General features: G+C 36.0%; 2 protein-coding genes and 1 non-coding gene across 10 annotated transcripts in view; 2 read left to right on the top strand and 1 right to left on the bottom strand.

Annotated features, from left to right (window-relative positions):
• The window catches only part of DNAJC24 (DnaJ heat shock protein family (Hsp40) member C24), a 60,709-nt gene extending 50,615 nt beyond the window's left edge, over nucleotides 1-10,094 (bottom strand). For 5 of the 6 annotated variants that reach the window (XM_008003076.3, XM_008003061.3, XM_008003057.3 and 2 more), the window contains exons 1-2: nucleotides 9,990-10,094; nucleotides 9,056-9,199 (exon numbers count right to left, since the gene is read on the bottom strand). In XM_008003076.3, coding sequence (XP_008001267.1) covers nucleotides 9,056-9,166 — 111 coding nt within the window. In that variant the 5' untranslated portion in view covers nucleotides 9,167-9,199; nucleotides 9,990-10,094. The remainder of the gene's footprint in view (nucleotides 1-9,055; nucleotides 9,200-9,989) is intronic. The other variant, XM_008003068.3, reaches the window with a different exon arrangement.
• A 10-nt stretch (nucleotides 10,095-10,104) lies between these two features.
• Nucleotides 10,105-20,323, top strand: part of DCDC1 (doublecortin domain containing 1) — a 505,142-nt gene continuing 494,923 nt past the window's right edge. For all 3 annotated transcript variants that reach the window (XR_012093393.1, XM_008002854.3, XM_073017517.1), the window contains exon 1: nucleotides 10,105-10,205. The gene's annotated coding sequence lies outside the window, so the exon portion shown is untranslated. The remainder of the gene's footprint in view (nucleotides 10,206-20,323) is intronic.
• LOC119624537 (U6 spliceosomal RNA) lies at nucleotides 17,610-17,716 on the top strand. Its single transcript, XR_005240703.1, has one exon. It is a non-coding gene; the product is annotated as a U6 spliceosomal RNA (small nuclear RNA).

The following is a 20,323-nucleotide window of genomic DNA, read 5'->3' on the forward strand; positions in this document are numbered from 1 at the left end:
AAACCCCGTCTCTACTAAAAATACAAAAAAAGAAAAAAAAATTTAGCTGGGTGTGGTAGCGGCACCTGTAATCCCAACTACTTGAGAGGCTGAGGCAGGAGAATCGCTTGAACCGGGGAGGCAGAGGTTGCAGTGAGACTATATCGTACCACTGCACTCCAGCCTGCACGACAGGGTAAGACTGTCTCAAAAGAAAAACAAAAATTTCTTTCTTTCACTCTCTGTAAAAGGAAACTGTGGAGCATTTATACTCAGATTTTCCAACTTAAAAGCATTATCAATGATGACATTTTAAACAAGCCGTAAAGGGGATATTTTTCATCTTAAAAACATGGCAAATGAGAGACACATTATCACTGCAGTCTCAATTAATTGTTCCGTTTAAATTGCAAGCATTATGAGTCAACAAATCAATCTTGGATTGCCAAAAGTTACTTACAGTATATTAAATTAAGAAAAAAATTCTCAGACTTGGTGGGTCAGCGAGAGCAGTGGTCCTCAACCTTTTTGGCACCAGGGACCAATTTTGTGGAAAACAATTTTTCCATGGATGGGGGTGTAGGGAGTATGGTTTCAGAATGAAACTGTTCCACCTCAGATCATCAGGCATTAATTAGATTCTCACAAGGAATGTGCAGCCTACATTCCTTACATGCACAGTTCACAATAGGGTTTGTGCTCCTATGAGAACCTAATGCCTCACCGGATCTGGCAGGACGCAGAGCTCAGGTGGTAACACTCGCACACTGGCTCCTCACCACCTGCTGCATGGCCTGGTTCCTAACTGGCCACGGACCAGTATTGGTTCGCAGTCTGGGGATTGGGGATCCCTGAGCTAGAAGACAACTGAAAATATAATAAGAGAAAGAAAAAAATGAACAAATACCAGAGCTGGCTTTAGAGAGTAATGTAGTATAAGCATCTCATTTTTACAAGAAACTCAGGCCCATGGAGTTTATGTATGTTAAGACATACCTTAGTTGTCCTAGCAAAATTTTAGTGGAAATGGGTAAGATAAAAGAAAATGAACTTCTTAACATATTTCTACATTCCTCAGGAATTGGGGAAGTAAATGTCATTAACTAATAATCAGGCATGGTAAGAACTCAGGTTTCCACAACACCACACTGCCACCTTTCAAACTTTTCACCAAGTTTCTAGTGTGATTTCCTTCCCTCCCTCTAGAGTTCATGCTTAACTTTTCACTAGTCTGTATCTTCAACATAAATACTACCTTTTCTCTAAAGATATAATCCATTATTGCTGCATTTATGCGGTAGAAATATTTTTTAAAAAAACACTGGAAAGGTAACTGACTGCCTGCTTTTTTTAATACAGTTTTCAAAGTATATGTAAAGTCATAATTTCTTGCTATTTGTCAGTATGTTACTTAATCTCTGAGCCTTGGTTTACCCATCTATATATTAGGAATAATAATGATATTGCACTTTGCAGAGTTAAATGAGTTAATTCACATGAAGTGATTATAAGAGTATCTGAAACTCAGTGCCACATGTTAGTTAAAGTTATTATTCATTTAAAATGCTATTCCTACCACTTTTATCATCAAAAAGATTTGTTTCTAATAGAGTCTCTCTATGACTTAACTATTTATTGTTACATATCGTGCATTCTATATGTTAATAATACCTAGATGACAGCTAAACAGTTAACTATGGTAACAGAAATTATAATGTGGACTACAAGACAAGTTATATCTTCCTGATTTTTACTTAGCACGCTCCTAGATGTTTTCCACAAAATTTCTCTTAATGCCTAAGTACCTTTCCTGTAATCAAGATCACTTTTGCTTTGTAATGTACTCAAAAGACCTATTTAAAGAATTGTTCTTAACTCCCTTCTTTTCCAATGTGATAATTTTCTTCTGACTATAGTACAGGAACCCTTTCTACTTTCTTTTTCAAGACATTAAAGTGGATTACATAACTAGCTTAAAGCTAATCTATATATAACCATTTCTAATCAAATGAGACCCTCTGAATGCCCACTTAAGTATTAAGTGGTATTTTACACCCTTCCAACATTAAGAACAAGACCATCCTGCACACTCCTGACTCAAATTACATGGATTTTCTTTAAGATTATAGAACATATAACAGAAGCATATAATTTCCAACACAATAACTCTTTTCCAATGGAAAAGTATCCTGTAATACTATCAGTATCAATGGGAAAAGACCCCCAGTTCTCAATTTGACAAAGCTTTTGAGATGAAGCTTTCTCTTAAGTAAATAGCAATTTTCACATGCATAACTGCAAAAAATATGAGAATAACATTACTAATTATTCTGGACCCTAGATCATTTCAAAGCAGTGGAGTACTATTCAAATTGTTTTTAATAGAAAACTAAAAAAAAAATTTAAAAATCAATTCACAATTGATTTACTAATAAGTAAAGTCCCTATGAACAAAACAATGTTGAAAAATGTTGGTTCAATTACTTTTTTGATATATTGTAAATTATTACACAGCAGGCCAATATGTATGTCTATAATATGTAATATGTATGGTATGTGAATAATGTCTTTAAAGTTAATTCTGCACTTTATGTGTATGTATCTCTCTCTCTCTCTCTCTCTCTCTCTCTCTCTCAAGTATTCTAAAATATCTCAATTAGTAAGAATTTTTTCAGAATCAGGACCCTGAGTAAGCATTACATTGACAAAAAATTGAAATGAGGAAACAGTATTTATTAAATCAACATGTATTGTAAACTTAGTAGCCTACGATTTAGCAATATTTTATCCAAACAACTAATTGTGTAGGAGGTGCTAAATTCAGTCTTCTGAACTTAGAAAAGTACATGTAGTACATTTGCCTTTTTAAAAAATTAGATACAAAATGCTGTTAGTCTAATGTAATTTTATTCTCCAACTGTTTTGTGACACTGTTGAAAAACACAGACTAACAAAATGTGATCATTTTAATTGGGAAACAAGAAAATGAATTTTAAAAGCCTGTTTTTGTTTTTAAAAATCTGATAAACATTATAAATAATATGATTTTCCCTTATAATTTTCTCCTTAAATCTATTAGAAAGTCTAAACTTATGCAAAAAGAGTAAGAAAAATAAATTTCACTTCATAAGCCATAAAAAACTAGAGCCTTTCAAAATTACAAGAAAGTAGTAATTATGTCTGACCTTCCATAATACTTAATTAACTGTGCATAAATGAGGTCCGTGGAAATCCAGAAAAAATAAAAATTATGCCTTTAAACAACAGTAAACCCTTTTAGATGGCAATTATGAGAAGAAGTGTGATATAATGGGAGAGAATCTAGAGTCAGAGGATACATGATCAAGCCTAGATCATAACCTTTACTAATTCTGTTTCTGACAAACCACTTAACTGTAACTAAGCCTTCATGTTCTCAAGTACAAATATAGGGATAACAAAGCCTACCTTACAGAAGATAAAACCAGATGTGAAAGCATTTGTAAGCTGCTAAGTATAATACACATGCTACTAATTATACACTTACTACTCTATACTTCCTTGCCTTCTTAAACAGAATTAAACGAACATAACTCATGGCCATAATTATGATTATAAATTATTGTGCTAAACTGTAATATGAGGACCACTGATACATCAACCTAGGCAAAAGAAGGGCAAAATGCTATGAGATGGTGTATTAATCCATTTTCACACTGCAGATAAAGATATACCCGGGACGGAGCAATTTATAAAGAAAAAGAAGTTTAATGGATTCACAGTTCCCACATGGCTGGGGAGGCCTCACAATAATGGCAGAAGGCGAAAAGCATGTCTTACATGGCGGCAGGCAAGAGAGAATGAGAGCCAAGTGAAAGGGGAAACCCCTTATAAAACCATCAGATTTTGTGAGACTTACTCACTACCATGAGGAGAACAATATGGGGGAACCCCTCCACCCCATGATTCAATTATCTCCCACTGGGTCCCTCCCACAACACATGGGAGCTACAATTCAAGATGAGATTTGGGTGGGGACACAGCCAACTCATATCAGATGTATTGTCTCTTGTTGCCTGCTGCCAGGTTGTTAGCTGAGACTTCTTGCTCCCCTAGTATACATAGCTATCAACAAGAAGCCTTCCCCGAATAATGCTAGTTGAAATTCTCTCTCTTGTAATTTGCTGCTTCACTTCATCTCTCGCCCTTCTCAACAGATAACTTTGTCTTCTACTTCATAGAGAATAAAAAGAAGGTACCAAATGAAAGCTCTACTTTCTGCTACCAAACCTACAAACAAACCGCCTATTGCAACCATTCCTTCCTTCCTTCCTGTAACCGCCTATTCCTTCCTTCCTTCCTGTAACAACGAAGACAGGTCCGTCCTGCCTCTTACCTAAAGCTAATCCTTCTACCGATGATTGAGATCCCATCCTTTTCTGCTTTTGTTAATTATTCAAACTCCCCTGTAACTTCAATCCCAAGCTTTTCCGTGGCTACTTCCCATATAGTGTAAACATGTTCAAGTCTCTCTCATCTTCTAAAAGAAAAGCAGCGGAAAAAATTTCAGCCTTTTATTACAGTCCACCTACCCTCATTCTCCTTACCTAAGAGCTACACCTCCCCTGTCCTAGAGAAATACCATGAAATATACTACGGACATGGCAGGGAGCTGTGGAGGCACGATTACAACTAAGATCATTTTGAAACAATGAGTGAGAATCAGGTGAGGCAGTGAATGGGCAGAGTGCAAATGCAAAGGCATATTGCCACAGATGGGTATCTGGCCTCTAAAGGGAAAAGAAAATGGTTCAGAGCTTCCACTAAATGGCAAATTAATAAGATATAGGGTCTTGCTCTGTCGCCCAGGCTGGAGTGCAGTGACACAATCATATCTCACTGCAGCCTTGAACTCCTGGGCTCAAGCAGTCCTCCTGCTTCAGCCCCACGAGTAGCTAGGATTACAAGTGTGAGCCACAGCAACTGGCTCACACTTTCCTCTCACTGAAAATTCCTTGATAGTAACAGCAAAGGAATAATTTTTTTTTTAAAAAAGGCATAAATGTGTAAGAACAAAAAGGAGAGAAGAGAAAAAACAGGTGAAAGAACGGGAGAGAAGAGAAAAAAACAGGCGAAAGATACCAAAATTTGGAGAGATGTAAAATTAATCAATAAATAACAAATTCAGTGTACCTGCAAAAACTGAAACCTAAGTCTAAAGTAAAAGAGAAAAAGAAGTGAGTTCATTCACACAGAGGCAGGAGAAACTGAGGAATGGAAGGCATCAAGTACCTTTGAGAGTGGAGTTGAGGGGCAAAATTAAACAAGAGAAAGACTGGTTAAGACTAAAAAAATGGTTAGACCTCCACCTCTCTTCCTCACTATAAAGCCAGAAATCACAATTCATTTTATGAGGCTAGCATAACCATGATAATAAATTTAGACATAAACATTATGAGAAAAGAAAATTACAGACAAATATATAGCATGAAATTAAACATAAAAATCCATGACAAAATAACAGCAACTAGAATCCCTCCATGTATAAATATAATAATGCTTCATGATAAGTGAAGTTTGTTCATCCTAGGAATGAGAAGTGGGCTTAAGAAAAATCTATGTGATTCACCACATTAACAAACTAAATGAGAAAAATCAATAAATGATCAATAAATGCAAAATTCAATAAATGCAAAAAAAAAGATCTAACAAATTTAAATACCTACTTATCATAAAAACTCTTAGCAAAGTATTAATTGGAAGAATTTCCCCAAGCTGATAAAGGGCATCTTTAAAACAGACAGTTAACAGTATACTTACTGGTAAAATATTGAAGGTTTTCCTCCTAAAATCAGGAACAAGGCAAGGATATCTGCTCTTAACACTTCAATAGAAGCATTTTAATAGAAGCAACATTTAATAGAAGCAACCAGCTAGTGCATTAAGGCAAGAAAGGGAAACAAAAGACATACAGATTGTTAAGACGGAATTAAAACTCTCATTATTTGCAAATGACATAATTGTGTTGGCAGAAAATTCTAAGGAATTGACAAAAATAGCTATTAAAATTAAAAAGCAAATTTACTTAGATTGTCAGATAAAAGACCAGTATATAAAAATAAGCTATAATTTTATATACTATCAATCGACAACTGAAAAATGAAATATTTTTTAAAATACCGTTTACAATGGAACCAAAAACAAATAACTAGAAAGAAATTCAAAAAAAATATGTAAGACCTCTACACTGAAAATTATAAAATACTGATGAGAGAAATGAAAGATGGCTTAAGTATGGATTCAAAGACTCAATATTATTAAGATGCCCATTCTACCAAAGTGGATATATATTATTGAAATCCCAGTTTAAAACTCAAGCAAGATTTTTTTGGAAGACACTTACAAGCTGATTCTAAAATTTCTGTGGAAATATAAGCAAACTAGAATAACCAAAATAAACTTGAAAAGGAGAGCATTAGAGAACTAATTTTACAATGACTTTGAGACTGACTATAAATCTACAGTAATCAAGATGGAGGTATTAGTAAATGGATAAACATATAAAACAGAATAGAGTCCAGTAATACACTCATACTGCCAAGATAGTCCAATGGAGAAAAAAGGTTTCAACAAATGATGCTGGAACAACTGAATATCTATACTGAGGAAAAATAAAAACATGACTTCACATCTTACGCCATACACAGAAATAAGTCTAAAGGTAAAAGCAAATGACCACTTCTAGAAGAAAACATCGAAGAATATTCTCATAACCTTAGAGAAGATGGGAAGTATTAACTATAAAAACACACATTTGATAAATTATATTTTGTCAAAACAAAAAACTCTGCATCAAAAAGATGCCATGAAGAAAATGACCTGGTAAATCACAGACTAGGAGAAAATATATACCACATATATACAGAATCAAGAATATATTTAAGTTAAAAAAAAACACTTCATAAAAGAAAATTATACAAATGGCCAATTATCACAGTAAAAAGGGCTCAACATCATTAGTCATCAGAGAAATTTTTAAAAGGCAACAACCCCACAATGGGGTATGACTACAGACACCGTAGAGTAGTCCAGTGATTCTCATGGGATGTGGCAATTTTGATAGGCAGGCAGCATTTTTAGTTGTTATTGGCATCTAGGATCCTGCCACACATCTTACAAAGCACAGGATGGCTGAAATAACAAAGAATTATCCTGCCCAAATGTCAATGGTGGCAAAATTGCGAAAACTCCAACAGCCAAAATGAAAGAGACCAATAACATCAAATATTGGCAAAGATGAAGAGCAACCAGAACACTCTGACACATTGTCAGCGCATACGTAAAATGGTTTATCTACTTTGCTGTTTGACAGATACTACATATTATGTGCAGACTGCTTCTCATTGGCCAATTAAAGGCCAATATAGCCTACAAGAACCAGCATGATCCAGTCTACTTTTCCAGCCTCATCTCCCAATTAACTGAGTGAGGTACAAGGATGGTTTAATATTAGGATATTTTTCAATAAAGTCTACTTGATTCTGCTGACAGAAATTTTAAAAATTCTGAGGCAAAAGGTACCTTAAGGTCATTTAGTCCGACATAAGAATATTATGTAAGAATATTAGTACAATCCTAACGATGAAAAAGTAAGAATATTAGTACAATCCTAATGTAAGAATATTAGTACATTCCTAAAGTAAGAATATTAGTACAATACTAATGATGAAAAACAGCTACTGTCTCTTATAATGAACATTAACAGTTTTGGCAAAACAACATTGATGTAACTGGTCTAAACTGAAGAGACAACAAATTCTATATAAATAATGGTTCTTTACTCTTTATAAACTGAGTTAACTGGACTTCAGTATAGAATTACAGACACTGCCTTAAGAAGCATCACAATACAGACTGAAAAAATGAATATAAAAGTTCAGAAAAATATATTTACAAACACTACAATTCATTTTTTAAAAAAAGAGTCAGCCGGGCGTGGTGGCTCGTGCCTTTAATCCCACGACTTTGGGAGGCTGAGGCAGGAGGATCACTCGAGGTCAGGTGTTTGAGACTAGCCTGACCAATATGATGAAACCCTGTCTCTACTAAAAATACAAAAATTAGCCGGGCGTGGTGGCATGCACCTTAATCCCAGCTACTTGGGAGGCTGAGACAGGAGAATTGTTTGAACCTGGGAGGCAGAGGTTGCAGTGAGCTGAGATCGTGCCATTGCACCCCAGCCTGGACAACAACAACAACAACGAAAAGTCAACTGATAATTTGTGTATAAATGGTCTAAATCAGCATTACCCAATAGAAATATAATGTTAAGTATAAATGCAGGCTACATACGTAATGTTAAAAAAGTAAAATGCAAGAGAAACAAACTTGGATATGTGCAAATACATGCACGCATATTATGCATATAAAACACAAAATAGCCAGTAATCCAAAATATTATCATTTCAACATATAATCCACATAAAAACTGTTCGATTAACTACAAAGAATTATCAGACAGGGACTTTAACTGTGATAAGTTTATTAAAGGATATAGTAGAAACAGTGGACAACATGTATAAAAAGATGAGAAAGAGATGGAAACTTTAAAAAAAGAGCCAGTAGAAATGCTAGATATGAAAATTAGATAAGAGATCAAGAATTCTTTTAAGAAGTTTATCAGCAGATGGACACCATAGAGGAAAAATAAAACCAGTGAAGTTAGTGCTCAACAGCCACATGTGGCTAGTGGCTACTGTTGCTTATTATGTAACAACACTTATAAATATTTCACATGGATTATTTCATTTAATCCTCCCTTGGCACATATAAGAAAAAGTAACTTGTCCAAATTCTCAGATAGAGATGGACTCAAGATTCTGACTCAAGCAGCCTGACTCAGATCTCCTGCTCCTAACCAGGCTTTCCCACCTCAAATCAAGTTTTTCTGCAATATTACTGAAAAGTTCAATTAAATCAAATTAATACCTGGATTCCCGTCACTGGTATCCTATGTTTTGGAAACCTAAATTTGTGCTTTCGTATAAAAATTAATTTTTTTCCCCTCATGATTTAAAATCTAAAAGAAAAGACTCACCCTTAATATGAGTTTTTGATATTTTTCTTTTAGGTCTGACATATTTGCAGATGGGTCTGCCCCCAGGATGCTGTACCAATCCTTTTTGGGCATCTGCTCAGCAGCCATCATCCATGGAACCAGAAGTGGGCCTTCTCAGATTAGCTGAATAGAAATATTAATGACAATTCATTACGGTTTGCCATGTATCTAAGAAAAAAGTAAGTACTACTTTTGTAAGTTCTTTAATATTTAGTCGAGTAAATCATGATTATAATGCAAACCTGAGAAAGCATATATTTTTATTTAAAATGCCCCAAGAACTCCACGTACAAGTGTACCGACAAGTATGGAAAATGTGTTAGGTGTTTCACGATATATGTTTATACCTTAATTAATAAATATACAACAGCATTTAAAAAAAGAATTTTATAATGAACTGGGTGGTGTATGAACCTTGGAAGGTATTTCTGCTAATCTTATGAAAAAACTGGCACACAAGTAAGCACTCACTAAACACGCTGGAGGAGCTTAATGAATATTTACAAAATGAACGAATAAAAAAAAAAAAGCAAAACAGAACACCAAAGAATTAAATTTGGGGGCATTCCTTCTGAATGTTTCTCATTTGCTTTTCCTCCAGATTGCCTAGAGAGCATGATATGCGAAATAACGTCAGCACCAGCAGGGAGAGAACAAGAGTCCCCTGTTATTGGAGAGGCGCTGAGACCTCGCAAAGACAGAGTGAAACTCTCTACGCGAGGATGCGCCAGTCTTCCACGCTCCAGAAGAGAGACTCTACCAGGAGCCCCAGAAATTAGGCAACCTCTTCCCACAGCTATATACACTTAACGAAACAGCCGGGGACTCGGGAATCTTCTCCATTCACAGTCGGCTTTACCCACCCAGCTATTGGCGGGCACCCTCTCCGCGCTTTATAGGACATCAGACCTACCTAACTTCACATATGCGCTGCCGCCCACTCCTTGCCTACTGTCGGCCAGAACTTGGGACCGGCTTCTTCTTCCGCCGGAAGTCACTGCGCCGACGTGTCCGCTTTTCTGGTCGAGCAGTTGTGGCGGTGGCACCGCTCAGAAGCGACGCTCCGCCCACCCCGACGCGGTCGCTAAGGTAACCAGTCACGGCTTCCATGGAGTGGCGTGTACTACCAGTAAGTTCCCGAACTGTGAAGAAAGGCGCCTTTGGCTTCGTTCTAAGTCTCTCTTGTCCCGGCCCCGCAACTGTAGTTTCTATCCTCCTCCTCAGCGAGCACCCCCTCGCCATCCCAGGCTTTCCCCGCCTTCTTCAAAGCTTCTTTCGTTTACCGTACCCTGAGCTACTCTCAATCTTTTCTGTTGGTGATTGAACTCTGGGGTGAGAGGGGGGTGCGGGGGCAAGGATATGAGAAGGATGGGGAGACCTGATGCTACTCTCGTCCCTACAGTTCCTTTACAATGTTCTCATTCGAAAATTAAAAGAACTAAAACCTATGCCAGGTAGGGCTAGATTTGCGAGGGACGGGGTCGGTTTAATTTTTTTTCTGCAGAAGATATTCAACGTAATTATTAATATTTCTTTTAGACCTTAGCAACCAACTTACAACATGAAAACGTTCCAAAATTCTTTCACATTTGCCATTTCACTTTGCTTTCATTTCAACCCAATGAGACAAGTAAGGCAGGTGCTGTTATTCCCACTTTATTATAGATGAGGAAAGAAATCAAGGATCAAGGCCAAACAGCCAGTTGGGTAGCAGCAGAACAAGGACTCAGCAAGTCTACACATTCCCAGGCCAGCTATGCTATCTTTCAAGCTTACAGAAAACAGAATGAACTGCTCTTCTTCGAAGCAGTTAGGGGGCATTGCATATGGGCACTGTTGGGGTTTGCTGTTATTGCTGCTGGTGGTGTTGGTGGTGTTTTTCTCTCCTCTCTTTCTTTTCCCTTTCTGATTCCTGTGTTTCCTTTTATTACTTCTTTGTGCTGCTTGCTTTACATCAACACCTCTTCCCAGCATTGTACCTGGCGATGAAAACTACATCTTATTTTTGGCCAGCATGACATAAATTTCACTTGGAGATGTTTAAATGGTTTTGTTGTTACTGTTTAGATTTTGCTTTCTTTCTTTTTTATCCTTCTACCAATCTGAGTTTGAGAAGCAGTCAAGATAAACTTAAGCAGAATAAATAAAATAATCTAATATGATCAATTATTTAATGATGTTATGAACTATAAAGAATAACTGAATGAAACAAGCAAGTTTAAAAAACTAAAGATGAAAGTATAGATTAGGTTCTCCACAGGATTTTGTCAAGTTTAAAGGCAGATACAAAGAGCATCTGGTTTTAGTCCTGGCTCCATCATACTTTCTTGTGTGGCCTTATGGAAATACCTAAAGCAATGGAATTAAGTAGTGTCGTGAATGCTTTCCTAAACAGCACTGTCAGAATGATGCCGCCTTGAACATCTCTAGCCCTCAAACTCCCCTCTGTCCACTGTTGGTTCTTCCTTGTATAGGTAGATATGCTCTGGTACTCCAGGTTTTTTGTTTTTTACAGCTTTTGCTTCAATATGATCCTTACTTTTCCAGCCTCCCCTATTATCGCCATACTTTAAACATTTAAACAATTGGATCTTTTCATGGTACTGAAACCAACCCAATAGTCCCATAGACAGGGTTTTGTTTAGTTTTGTTTATTGGGGGTTTTTTTATTAATAAACATAGAAATGGACACTTCTTGTCTGAAAGCTTGAAACTTGCGTTTATTTTAGCTTTTTATTTGCTTGTTTGAGACAGGGTCTTGCCCTGGTGTCCACTCTGGAGTGCAGTGGCACGATCTCAGCTCACTGCAGCCTCTACCTCCCAGGCTCAAGCCATCTGCCCACCTCAGCTTCCCAAGTAGTTGGGACCACAGTTGCATGCCACTATGCCTGGCTAATGTTTGTATTTTTTTTGTAGCGATGGAGTTTCACCATGTTGGCCAGGCTGGTCTGGAACTCCTGAGCTCAAGCAATCTGCCTGCCTCAGCCTCCCAAAGTGCTGAGATTATAGGCATGCGCCACTGCGCCCAGCCACATTTCGTTGATCTTTATTTGAGTTCCTTCCTCAAGAAAGGACACCCAGACCTCTCAACAAGTATCAAAGAGCTGAAACTCACCAGATTACTGCATCTAGACAATGAGATGCCAGACCCCTCATTCTTCATTATTGCTTCCTTACCCCTCCTTAGTTCCTGTTTTCTCATATGTAGTTAATATTTCTTCCTTGTTATATAAACCCCTAATTTTAGTCAGTGAGGGAGACAAATTTGACACTGATGTCCCATTTCCTTGGCTGCAGCATCTGATTAAAGCCTTCTTCTTTGACAATAATCATTGTCTCAGTGATTGGCTTTTTGGGTGGCAAGCAGCAAGACATAGATGGAACTCCTGGTGTTTTGGTAACAGTATTTCATCAATAATTGTGTTCAAATGCTTCTCCTTACTTATAACACCCTATTTCTTTTCTTCCTCCTATCAGAATAATCCCTCCTTTAAGGCCTATCTCTTCCATCAGGCCTTTTATGATGGTCTAGTCCTTAGAAATTACTGTCGCCTCTTATCTTTCATAGCAAGTCCTTTGTATATCACAGTATATTGTTTTCTTTAGAATATATTCTGATTCCCCAGTTGGGTTGCAAGCTTTCTGAGAGCAAGAACACCTCTCTTCAGAGAAACTAAGAACTAGCTATCTTGCCTCATTCTCTGGAGTTCTAATGATACATAGCTCTAATGGTTTTGTTTCTCAATATCTTATTTTCAGAAGGCGATTTATCCATTTTATGTGAAACTTACATAGCAGAAATATAAACTATGTTAGTATTATGGTTAAGAGCATGAACTCTAGGGTCAGAACATATGTGTTTAGTCCAGGCTTTTCCTGTTACTGTCTATGTGAACTTAATTCTTCTCCGTGCTTTGGTTTCTTCCTCTGTAATATGGAAGTAATAATAGTATTTTCCTCATGGATTTGTTGTGAGAATTAAATGAGATAGTTATGCCTGAAAGTAGTAAGTACTCAGTAAAGGTTAGCTATTATCGTTATTATTAATTAATACTAGTTGTTGCTCAGTTTTTATATATTAGAATATTAGACATTCATAACAGTATTTTAGGAATTTCTAAAGAGAGCAAATGAAAGCAAGAAACAATTGAATTGGAAAAATAAAATCAAACTCAAATATTTGTTGAACTATACATTCGGTTGGACTTCAGAATAAATTAAAAGGATAGGCAAAACTTTAGTTTGTGTCATCAGCATCTAACATAACCAAGGTAGGCATATATTAAATATTTGATTCCAAGATGATTGATCAAGTGCTATGGATGTAGATAGATATATCAGGAGTTTAAGATCCTTTGTCATGATGGTAGCAAAAAATGACATTGTTATTAAATCTATCACTTTAGTACATGCCTGCCATAAACTAAAGTCCACCAGACATTCACAAATTCTTAATTTGATGTCATACTAGTCAATTGTGCTTCTTATTGATGGATAATAATGGAAATCTATATTATGTATATATATATTTAGTGTACTTCTACTAATTATTTCCTATTCTAGGATTATATTTACTTGGCTGTTTTGGTAGTTCCATCACCAACTATTCCTTCATGTCCTTGATTTTTAATTCTGAATTTTAGGATTTTTATACCAGTGAACTAAGCTGTATTTAAGTACCACGGGACATTATGGTTATGTTCCGAAATTGAATGATTGCCTCTAGAGCAACTTATAGTTTACTGCGAAGATAGAAAAACCACCAAAATTAGCTAGTTATTTGATTTTTAAAAGACAATGATATATATACAGCCTTCATTCATGTATTGACTCAATCAACAAGTATTTGTTGAGTGTCTCTTATGTAGCCCTCACTCCGTTAGTTACAGGAGACACAAAACAAAGTTGACTGTAATCCTCTCAAAGCTTAGTTTATCTGGGTAAACAGACATTTAAACAGGAACCAAAATAACTGTAGGAAGTACTAGGCCAGATGAAATACCAGGTGCTGTGATATTAATTAATAACTTTAATGAATAGATTACTTGAATGATTGAAATCCTTGAATCAAGGTGAAGCTAATCCAGGAAGGTGTATGAAGTGTTAAGTTTTAAATAGTGCTTTGAAGGAAGGGAAAGGTGAATGACTAGAATGAAAAAACTTCCTCTCTTCTTTTTTTTGGTAGATTAGCATAAAGCTTTAGATAGTATTGAGAATCAGTTCTGATGAACAATCCTAGCTCATCTTTTAGAAATGGTTTTCATTTTTCCCTTTGTTGGTTGTCTTAACTCAGTCTATTCTCTCCTTTGCCATTCTGACAATAGTCATCATCAATGAACTTTCGTTGAGTTTGTGCAAGGCAGTACACTAAGCAGGAGAGAAACAAAGAGGAAGAGATAAATATTTTTTGTGGGCGCCACACTTGTTGCGGTGTTTTTCTTGTTTTTTAGCATTATGTGTCAGTTCTTTCTAACTTTTTTCAGACCTCTTATAGGTCTTTATCTTATCTGGGATTTTTCTTCCTGTTTTCCTATCTTCACATCTGATGTTTTAATCATTCCATGATCCTATTAAAAATATTGTCTGTAATCCATCTTCTGTTTATCTTTAGTAGTCATGCAAATACCAACTTGTTTTTTCCCCCATTCACTTCTTTGCCCTTTTCTCTTTTTTCTTATCACCACTCTGGTTTTTCTGGGCACTTTCCAACTACCCTGAAATGTGTGGTGATGTCTTCCAGTCATGTGGGGATATGCATTTATATAGAGAAGCTCCTTGACATGTGACGGGGTTATGTCTGATAAGCCCATTTTAAGTTGAAAATATTATTAGTGCCTTAATACACCTAACCTACTGAACATCATAGCTTAACCTAGCCTACTTTAATTGTGCTCAGAACATTTAACTTTAGCCTACAGTTGGGCAAAATCATCTAGCACACAGTACACCATAGAGTATTGGTTATTTACCCTGAGAGATTGCATGGTTCACTGGCAGCTGCTGCTCCCTGCCACTGCCCAGCATCATGAGAGATTGTTTTACTACATATCACTATCCTGGGAAGAGATCAAAATTCAAAGTACGGTTTCTGCTGAATATGTATTCAGTAGAATACACACCATGTAAAGTCAAAAAATTGTTAGTCAAACCATCCTAAGTCAGGGACTGTCTGTACTGTTTTTAAAAGTGTGCTACTTTCTCTATTTTAGTTTATTAATCCTGAATTTTTTTTGAAAAGTTTATTTTTGTAATGTAATTGACTCACGCAAGAAAGGTTAATCTGAACGATCAAGGGGTGTTAATTTGTGGGTTAAAATGTGTTAAACAGTTGATTTGAAGTCTGTTTAAGTCAATTAGAGAGTATAATGAAGATGTTTCCAGGGTGTTATGGAACCTTTTGAAGTTAGTGTGGAATTCACTAGTGTATATTAACTATGGCACCTGGCTAAACATGTTATTGCATTCAGGTTTTTTAATTTGTGTGAATTCTAATAGATATGAATAGGTCAATATATATAGAAGTTTGACTTTATTAATGAGCCTCATCTTTTGTTATAGGAAATTAAATTCATGACTTAATTCATCATAAGCAATGGAAAACATAATCAGTATCATTGTTATCTTTGTTGCTCGCATATTTTTCTGAAATGTAAGGCAATGACTCTTGTTTTAAAATAAGATTAGTGTCATTATTATAGGTTTTTAAATGCTAAGTATCTCATATGGAAGAGTAGAATTCATAAAGACATATAAAATGTTGTGTGCTCACTTAAAGAAATGATTTGTTTCCTCCCCTAAAATTACATGAAGTAAAATTATGAGACATTTTAGTGTTGGTTAATATTTTCAAAGATTTCAAAATAGTTAATATTATTACACACAGTTTAATATTATTGTGCTCAAATTCAGTCATTGAATATAATTTTTGTGTGATGATAGCATTATTTAAGATGATTAAGCATTACAACTTCAACAATTTAAATTCACAAGAGATATGAGAGTAAAAATTAAATTTTAAAATGCATTCTTCACTTAACATCAGGGTTGATATAGTCTGTTTTTTATTTCTTATGTCAGTTTACTAGTAATAAACACATTTAGCATTTCAGCTTCTTGCAACCTTTTAGTTTAATTATTTAGCGACAGAGAAAAACAAGTCTTGTATGCTAAAGGGATTTCTGCAATGATAGATTAAATGCCAAAATAATGAAACCACACATCTTAAAGAATATACTGAAGAACAGATATTTTCTGATGAATTTCCACAAAATATCATATTTTTAAAACATTTTCAGCAATTCATAGTATTACTTTTTAATCTACTGTAGAAGCACCATGAGTCTAGTCTTTTGTAGCTCATTAGCAATTTCTTTAATGAGTTTTTGGTGTGATAGATAGTTAAAGTAACAGACAAATGACAGATTGTTTGCCTTTAATGATTTCCCTGTTTCAAGCCCATTACAAAGCAATTAGAAATCTGACAGCATTTTCACTCTGCATTACTGATTGTCTAAAGTGATGAGGAATGAGAGGTGGTGAATATTAATTGTATATTTTCATATGATTATCATAAATTATTACCTTGTCTGATGTGCTGCAGGTGAAGCAGGAGCATTAGAGAAAGGTAGTCAGATATATTAATTTGAAAGACTATATATTTTTTAAAAATCTTTGTAGTATAAACCCTGTTTTGCAATGTTAGCCTCTATGAATATTCCTCTATCATTATTAAATTAACTATTTTTAGTGTCTACCTATATTTGGGGCAACTGAAGTTTTCTTATTTGAGTACAAGAAAAGGAAAGGTTATTCCATTGTACAATGTACCTATATCTGTTTAAATTTAGAATCTTAAAAAATCTGTGAATTTTGTTGATTTATATATTACATATATATACATAATATTCAGCAATTTCAGTATAGAGAAAGATACTCTTAGAAATAGATCATAGTTTAGCATTAGGCTAAAGTCAGGTAATCCTGCAAAAGAAGGGGTAGGAAAGTATAGCCAAATGTAGAATGAGATATTTCTAGGCCCTCTGTAACAGTTCTTTTAATCTTAGCCCACGATATATCCAGTTTTTCTAGTTTCTTACCTAAGGTGGATGGGGCTAAGACTGTCATCAGGATGCAAGTGCTGTTGTTACTTAGTTCCTGCCTTGGATTTGGAGCAACTGCTGGTCCAGGAACTAGATAGAGTAAGAATTAGCAAACCTAGAGCATTTTAAATGATTAGAGGCTGGGTGCAGTGGCTCACGCCTGTAATCCCAGCACCTTGGGAGGCTGAGGTGGGTGGATCACTCGAGGTCAGGAGTTCGAGACCAGCCTGGCCAACATGGTGAAACCACATGTCTACTAAAAATACAAAAATTAGCCTGGTGTGGTGGTGCATGCCTGTCGTCCCAGCTCCTCAGAGGCTGAGGCAGGAGAATGACTTGAACCTGGGAGGTAGAGGTTCCAGTGAGCTAAGATCACACCACTGCACTCCAGCCTGGGCAACACAGCAAGACCCTTGTCTTAAAAAAAGAAAAAAGTGTTTGCTTTGGCAGCACATATACTAAAATTGGAACAATACAGAGCAGATTAACATGGCCCCTGCGCAAGGATGACACACAAATTCGTGAAGTGTTCCATATTTTTTATAGATTCAATCCCATCCCCATTAAGCTACCAATGACTTTCTTCACAGAATTGGAAAAAAAACTACTATAAACTTCATATGGAACCAAAAAAGAGCCCACATGGTCAAAACAATCCTAAGCCAAAAGAACAAAGCTGGAGGCATCACACTACCTGACTTCAAACTATACTACAAGGCTACAGTAACCAAAACAGCATGGTACTGGTACCAAAACAGAGATATAGATCAATGGAACAGAACACAGCCCTCAGAAATAATACCACACATCTGCAACCATCTGATCTTTGACAAACCTGACAAAAACAAGAAATGGGGAAACGATTCCCTATTTAATAAATGGTGCTAGGAAAACTGGCTGACCATATGTAGAAAACTGAAATCGGATCACTTCCTTATACCTTATAGAAAAATTAATTCAAGATGGATTAGAGACTTAACTGTTAGACCTAAAACCATAAAAACCCTAGAAGAAAACCAGGTAATACCATTCAGGACATAGGCATGGGCAAGGACTTCATGTCTAAAATGCCAAAAGCAATGGCAACAAAAGCCAAAATTGACAAATGGGATCTCATTAAACTAAAGAGCTTCTGCACAGCAAAAAAAACTACCATCAGAGTGAACAGGCAACCTACAGAATGGGAGAAAATTTTTGCAATCTACTCATCTGACAAAGGGCTAATATCCAGAACCTACAAAGAACTCAAACAAATGTTCAAGAAAAAACAACCCCATTAAAAAGTGGGCGAAGGATATCAACAGACACTTCTTAAAAGAAGACATTCATACAGCCAACAGACACATGAAAAAATGCTCATCATCACTGGCCATCAGAGAAATGCAAATCAAAACCACAATGAGATACCATCTCACACCATTTAGAATGGCAATCATTAAAAAGTCAGGAAACAACAGGTGCTGGAGAGGATGTGGAGAAATAGGAAACACTTTTACACTGTTGGTGGGACTGTAAACTAGGTCAACCATTGTGGAAGACAGTGTGGCGATTCCTCAAGGATCTAGAACTAGAAATACCATTTCACCCAGCCATCCCATTACTGGGTATATTCCCAAAGGATTATAAATCATGCTGCTATAAAGACACATGTACACGTATGTTTATTGTGGCACTATTCACAATAGCAAAGACTTGGAACCAACCCAAATGTCCATCAGTGACAGATTGGATTAAGAAAATGTGGCACATATACACCATGGAATACTATGCAGCCATAAAAAAGGATGAGTTCATGTCCTTTGTAGGGACATGCATGCAGCTGGAAACCATCATTCTCAACAAACTATCACAAGAACAGAAAACCAAACACCACATGTTCTCACTCATAGGTAGGAATTGAACAATGAGAACACTTAGACATAGGAGGGGAACGTCACACACGGGGGCCTGTTGTGGGGTGGGGGGAGGGGAGAGGGATAGCATTAGGAGATATACCTAATGTAAATGATGAGTTAATGGGTGCTGTACACCAACATGACACATGTATACATATGTAACAAACCTGCACATTGTGCACATGTATCCTAGAACTTCAAAGTATAATAATAAAAAAAGATTAGAAACATATTTGGTTCGATTTTACTAACATATATTAATTTATATTTTACTGTCTCTCTAAAGATAGGTATTAGTTGCTAATCGATATGTAATGAGTTGAGTATTTCTTTGTGCTAATGAGGCTGTGTCTTCATTCAGTCCGTCCTTTTGGACCTTTTTGCTCTGGTTTTATCTGTGGAATTCCATCCCTTGCAGATGCATGCCATCTTGCATCCATCTTTATGGATCTTTATTTATGAAGAAGGTAATATGATTATAAATCAATAAAATAGATTTTTGTACATGCTACTTTGAAACCATTCTGTTTATATTCAATTGTATATGTTTGCATTTTATATATACTTAGAGTCTCTGGAATCCTTTCTACCATGTCTAGACATTTTTTCTTGGGCAATTCAGGAGGCAGACCTAAATATAAAAACAGGAACTAACATTTATGATTAACAAGCACTATTACATATTGCATATGTTTTCATTTGATCCTTTTAACAGTCCTGTGAGGTAGGTAAGGAAGATACCATTATCATACACATAAAGCCATGAGAATGGGAAGAGACAGAGGCAAAAATTCAAACTCAAGTCAGTTGAGTCCAGATCTGTTGCATTTTCTGCCATACCACCTTAGCTCTTATATGTAAAACTCTTCTGTTAAATGACTAAAATTTTAGAACAGAGAACTTTAGAGTTTGTCCCTTTTTTTCAGTATTTCACACCCCCGTTTTTTAGACAGGTAGGGAAAATGTACAGAAAAGAGTTTAGGATTTACCACAGGTTTGGCCTCATCCTAGGACCAGAACTTTAGAACTTCATGATCCAGTCCCAGTAGTCTTTGCATTACAGTGCACTACTTTCATGTTTCCTGAAACTACAGGGACATTTTCTTTAGCTACATTTTCTTCAGTTATTAACTTAAATAAATTATTTGTTAGAGTCTTGGCTTGGTAAATATAAATAATTCCCCCTTGTTCTTTTGTGTGTGTGTGTGTTATAAAATAAAGTCAGTTTTATCTGGCATAGCTTTTTTTATACT

This window comes from Chlorocebus sabaeus, chromosome 1 (genome assembly GCF_047675955.1).
Source record: "Chlorocebus sabaeus isolate Y175 chromosome 1, mChlSab1.0.hap1, whole genome shotgun sequence".
NCBI classification, from domain to species: Eukaryota; Metazoa; Chordata; class Mammalia; order Primates; family Cercopithecidae; genus Chlorocebus; species Chlorocebus sabaeus.